The following is a 5,362-nucleotide window of genomic DNA, read 5'->3' as shown; positions in this document are numbered from 1 at the left end:
TAAATGTGGATAGTTCTTTCTAAAATGACATAAAAATTATTTAGCAAAAATATATACAAAAAAATAAATATATCTTTAAAAATTTTATACATTTTTAAATAAATTTGGATATATTGTAATAAATGAAAGCTAGTTTTTATTTTAAATACATAGACACAGTATTTGATTTTTAATATTTAACTTTTTTGTTAAAAAATATAAAAATATTATACCTTAAATTCGCAGAAGCACTATTATATTGACTAAAAAATAGTACTTTTTTGACCATTTATTTCAATTATTTAGTTTTTATTTTTATTCTAATTAACTTTTCATTTATGTTTATTTGACTTAAAATTATATTTACCTTAAGACATAAAATTTAATGTATTTGATTAGTTATTTAAAATAAATAATGATTAATTAACCTATAATTTAATAAAAGTAATTTTACTTTAAAAAATAATTAATTAAATTTGCTTCAAGTTCAAAAAGAAAAAAATAATGTAATAGAAAATAACATATTTTTCTAATCTAAAAAATGTAATTCAATATTTTTATTTTAACAAGTTTAAATATTTATTTTAATATTAAAGTTTACAGACTCTGAATAATTCTCTTACACAGATCTATAAATTAGTTTAAGGTAATAAATAAAAACTATGATAATTTTAATAAATCTTTCAGAGAACATTATTCATGCAAAAGTTTTGAATAATTAATTTTTGTTAACTAAATTTGATTTTTGTTATTTTTCTTCATTATTTTGTATAAATTTTTTTACTTTTTATTTATTTTTGAGCTTTTTCTTTCATTGAATTCTTTATATTTTTATCTTTTATATACCTTTCGAAAATTTATTCATTTTAATTTACTATTATTTCTTAAATTAAAAGGGAAAATTAAATTGGTGATCAGGGCATATCACCTCTGAGTTCTTCTTTAGCTCAGTGTAAAAATCTCAAATATTTAATACTCGACCTCTTGTAAAAATAATTTATTTTTTTTTATAAGCAATTTTTATAATTATTTTATAAGCTATAAACTAAAATTAATAAATAATATAAAATATTTAGTTTATTTATATAAGACTTGAATATTTTGCATATTTATTCTACTTTTTTAGGATTAATATATTGGTTTATTTATTTGCTTATAGGCTGACTTAATTATTTATATCTTTCAATATTTTCTATTAGTTTTTTTTAAAGAAAACTCACTAATTTTTCAAAAAATTAAAAGTTACAATTCAGTAAGTGATGAAGGCACATCGTTTTTAGGTTCTGGTTTAGCTAAATGCGAAAATCTTTCAATTTTGACTCTCTATCTTTGGTAAAAATAATTTGCTTTAATTAATAAAGAATTAAATTAATTAGTTTAAAGAAAAAATGTCAAAAATTTATATTTTAAAAGCTTTTAACTTTATTAAATTGATTTCTTCAGTTTATTCAATTAATATTTCTTTCTTATATAAAATTCTAATTTAAATTTACGTTTACTTACAGTTGATTTATTTTTTATTGATTGACATATTATATCTAACTATAAAAAGCGAAAATATAATTGGTGAAAAAGGCATAACAGCTTTATTTTTAGGTTTATCTGAATGCATTAATCTCTCAATTTTGAAATTAGACCTCCAGTAAAAATATTCATTAATATTTTTTGAAACTATAGTTTATTATTGTTGATTTTTTAAAAATCAATATAAATGTATGGATAATTATAAATTGTCTAATTATTTAGATAGATTCCACCCCATCTTCTTCTTTTTCCCATAAAATTTATGTATTGTAGGTAGTAAATAAATAAATGGGATGTTCTTCAAAATAAAATTTTTAATTAATAATTTATCAATATAACAAACATTACAACATATTTAATTTAGTTAATTTATTGTAATTTATTAATTTCTAGCTCTACTTTATTATTTCAAAGATATTTCAGTATTAATTTCTTATTATTTTATCTTGTCCTTAAAATTAATATTAATTTTTTCCTTTTTAATTAATTTATTTTAAAATAATAAATAGGCAAAATAAAATGGGTGATATGGGTGCTTCAGCTTTAGGTTTATGTCTCGCTTAATTAAGAAATATCACCGATTTATCGCTCAACCTTGGGTAAAAAATTTATTTCCATTTGTTGGCATTTTACCTTAATATTATTTTGATAATAATATATTTCTATTGAATGTTAATAGGTCAAATTAAATTGGTGAAAAGGGTGCTTCAGATTTAGGTTTTGGTTTATCTAAGTGCTCCAAACTCAAAACTTTGAAACTCGAACTTTAGTAATAATATTTATTTTTTAGCACTTTCTATTATTCTTAATTAAGTTAAACAATTAACTAAAAAATGAATTAATCTTAATATTTTTAAGTATTAAATTAATTTTTTAGGATGGATTAAATGTTTACTTTCTAAAACATATTTTTTTATTTTATTGAACTAAAATTTCATTTTTATTTTAAACTTTTCATTTGATTTATGCATTTTAAGCATATCTATTTATCATAAATTTCTTATGTTTTAGCTTGCAAATTTTTATTATTTTTGTTAATATTAAAAGCTTTAATTAAATTGGTAAAAAGGGTGCAAAAACCTTAGGCTTTAGTCTAGCTTTATGCCTTAATCTAACTTCTTTCACACTAAATCTTGGGTATAAATACATTTTCTTTTATTAACATCTTTTTGTTGTAAATATTAATTTTAATAAATATTTAATTCATAAATTAATTAAGAAAACTTAAAAACATTTCATTTTAAACTTTATTTTTACTTTTATTGTTCATTTTTAAAAACATGTTTTCTTAATTCTATTCATTGATTATTTTGCTATTTAAACAAACAAATATCATTTATAAAACAAATAGGAGTAATTACATTGGAGATGAAGCCCTCTCAGGGATGACATTTTTTTTAAGTTAGCGTACAAATCTTTCATCTTTAACGCTTCATCTTTGGTAAAAATAGTTTATTGATTCATTTATTTTTATTAATATTTGATTTAATTATTAATACTGAAAAACAATCAACCAATCTAAAAATTATTTATTAATAAAATTGTTAAATTTTTGATATAATTTGTCTTTACGCCAATAATTTTGTTTGAATGTCTCTTTGCACTAAATTAATCATTAAGTTATTATTTAATTTATTATTGAATTTTTTTTGCATTTTAATATTGTTTTACTCCAAATTCTTTCATATTTATGTAATACTAATAGGCGAAATAAAATTGCTGATGATGGCATTTCAGAACTTGGTAGTGCTTTAGCTCACTGCTGTAATCTGTAAAATTTAATCCTCAACATATAGTAACTAACATTAGTCTATTTCTTAATAAAATTAAATTTACTAATATAGTTAATTTAAATATTCTCAATCAATATAAATATGAATTAATAAATTGGATTAATTACTATTTATAACTTTACAAATTAAAAATATTTTATTTAATTTTGGCTTACAATGACTCACTTAAATTTTTAATTTGCGTTAATTTTTATTACTTTAAAAATCTTCTTATTTGATTTTCCTTTATTTTTCTATCTTTTTTCAAAGTAACATAATATGTTTTTCCTAAATATTAAAAGATTGAATCAAATTAATGATAAGGGTTTTTCATCTCTAGCTTCTGGTTTATCTCGATGCAAAAATCTTTCAAGTTTTTATTACTACATATGGTAAAAATAATTTATTTGCTTTTATTTATAAATTGATCAATTAAAAAAATTGATTATTAAAAATTAGTTTTTATTATATTAAATGTATTTAACTTATAAAAAACTAAAAACTTCATTAATTTTTTTCAACTTTTAATTTCTATTTTAAGTTTTCTATTTAATCTTATTTGTCTATCCTAACTTTTTATCATAATTCCCTCAAAAATATTTTACAAATATTAAAAGGGGTAATAAAATGAATAAGTAGGGTGCATCAGCATTGGGTTCTGCTTTATCTCAGTGCACCAATCTCTCAACTTTGAAACTTGATTTCTTGTAAAAAAAAATTTATCTACTTTTATAAAATTTATTTGATTTCTTACTTAATTAAGCAAATAACTAAATAATTAAAAAATAAGTAAAACTCATAAAATATTTATATTATATTAATTTTTAGTGATTTGCTCTTATTTTAAATTAATTATTTATTTTGTTTATTTCCTTAATTAATACTTTTATTTTAAACTCATTTTTTTTCTTAAATTTCTTCTTTTTATTTTACATGTAAACTTACAAATTTATTTTAAAACTATAAAAGCGAATCAATACTAGATGATAGTATATTAGACTTAGCTTCTGGTTTATCTCATTGCAATAAACTGTTAACTTTGAAAATTGACCTAAGGTGAAAAAATAATTTGTTTTTCTTTTAAATTTCATATTTTATTTTTTTAAATTTGACAAACAAAAATCTAAATAGTCAATAAATAAATTAATAAAATAAACGCAAATAGCTTAAATTATTGATTTATTATATTTTAAATTCTTTTAGGATTGATTACTTAATTAATTCTTTTTTAGTTTATTAATTTTTATATTTTAATTTATTATTTCGGCTATGATTAATTCAATTTAAAATTTTGTTCTCTTTATTTATTTATTTATTTATTCATTTATTTTATAATAAATTTATTTAAATTTTTTTGTTTCAAATAATTAAAAGATGGAATTTTTTAAAAGATCAAGCCTTATCAGATTTGGGTTCTAGTTTGGCTTGTTGCTCTAATCTTTCAAATTTGACCCTCTATCTCTAGTAATAATACTTTATTAACTTTTTTAGCAATTTTTAATTATCAAAAAAATTTAAATTTAAATTAATTTAAAAAATTCTACTTGATATTTCAAGAATAATAAAAATAAATATACTGAATATGAGGAAAAATTATAAAATATTTTTATTATCAATTGTATACTTGTTTTTTTTTCTGTTTTTATTATTTTTAATTAATCAATCACTCATTCATTTATTTGCTCTTATCACTAAAATTATTTTTATTTTTAAAAATAAATTTAGATATTTTTTATAAATTTCTATTTTGAATGTTCTATTAACTATTTTAAAATCAACTGATATAAAATTAAAAGGTTGAACTCACAAACTCAATTAGGGGTACAATTACTTTGTTCTAGCTTAGCTAAAAGCCATAATCTAAAAACTCTGACAATTGGAGCCTCGTAAAAAATATTTATTTGCTTTTTATTTATGAAAATATATTTTGGAAAGCAAATTTAAATTAGTAAAAAATCTTGCTAAATTTTTATTCTTTCATATTTTGATTATGACTAATTAATAAAACTTGATTAATTTAACTTTTAATCATGTTTGTTTTTATCTTTAAATTTGCCTTGCAATTTTAACTTCATTTTATAGTTTTT

The 5,362-nt window shown here is 18.5% G+C and overlaps 2 protein-coding genes across 2 annotated transcripts in view; one reads left to right on the top strand and one right to left on the bottom strand. All coding sequences in view use genetic code 6, as the record gives it.

Annotated features, from left to right (window-relative positions):
- Positions 1-364: 364 nt before the first annotated feature.
- TTHERM_01118370 (hypothetical protein) overlaps positions 365-5,362 on the top strand; it is a gene marked incomplete at both ends in the record, with an annotated part of 5,186 nt that continues 188 nt past the window's right edge. Inside the window, 15 exons of the mRNA XM_001013472.3 lie at positions 365-377; positions 425-522; positions 576-625; positions 876-965; positions 1,222-1,311; positions 1,532-1,621; positions 2,013-2,102; positions 2,183-2,272; positions 2,551-2,640; positions 2,855-2,944; positions 3,209-3,298; positions 3,578-3,667; positions 3,893-3,982; positions 4,650-4,739; positions 5,072-5,356. Of these exons, the coding sequence (XP_001013472.3) occupies positions 365-377; positions 425-522; positions 576-625; positions 876-965; positions 1,222-1,311; positions 1,532-1,621; positions 2,013-2,102; positions 2,183-2,272; positions 2,551-2,640; positions 2,855-2,944; positions 3,209-3,298; positions 3,578-3,667; positions 3,893-3,982; positions 4,650-4,739; positions 5,072-5,356 (1,436 nt within the window). The remainder of the gene's footprint in view (positions 378-424; positions 523-575; positions 626-875; positions 966-1,221; positions 1,312-1,531; positions 1,622-2,012; positions 2,103-2,182; positions 2,273-2,550; positions 2,641-2,854; positions 2,945-3,208; positions 3,299-3,577; positions 3,668-3,892; positions 3,983-4,649; positions 4,740-5,071; positions 5,357-5,362) is intronic.
- The window catches only part of TTHERM_001118380 (hypothetical protein), a gene marked incomplete at both ends in the record, with an annotated part of 390 nt that continues 114 nt past the window's right edge, over positions 5,087-5,362 (bottom strand). The window contains one exon of the mRNA XM_012796983.1: positions 5,087-5,362. This exon is cut by the window's right edge and continues 114 nt beyond it. Coding sequence (XP_012652437.1) covers positions 5,087-5,362 — 276 coding nt within the window.

This window comes from Tetrahymena thermophila, assembly GCF_000189635.1.
Source record: "Tetrahymena thermophila SB210 genomic scaffold scf_8254677, whole genome shotgun sequence".
NCBI classification, from domain to species: domain Eukaryota; phylum Ciliophora; class Oligohymenophorea; order Hymenostomatida; family Tetrahymenidae; genus Tetrahymena; species Tetrahymena thermophila.
The sequence above is the reverse complement of the archived record's forward strand: the minus strand, read 5'-3'. Positions and strand labels throughout refer to the sequence as shown.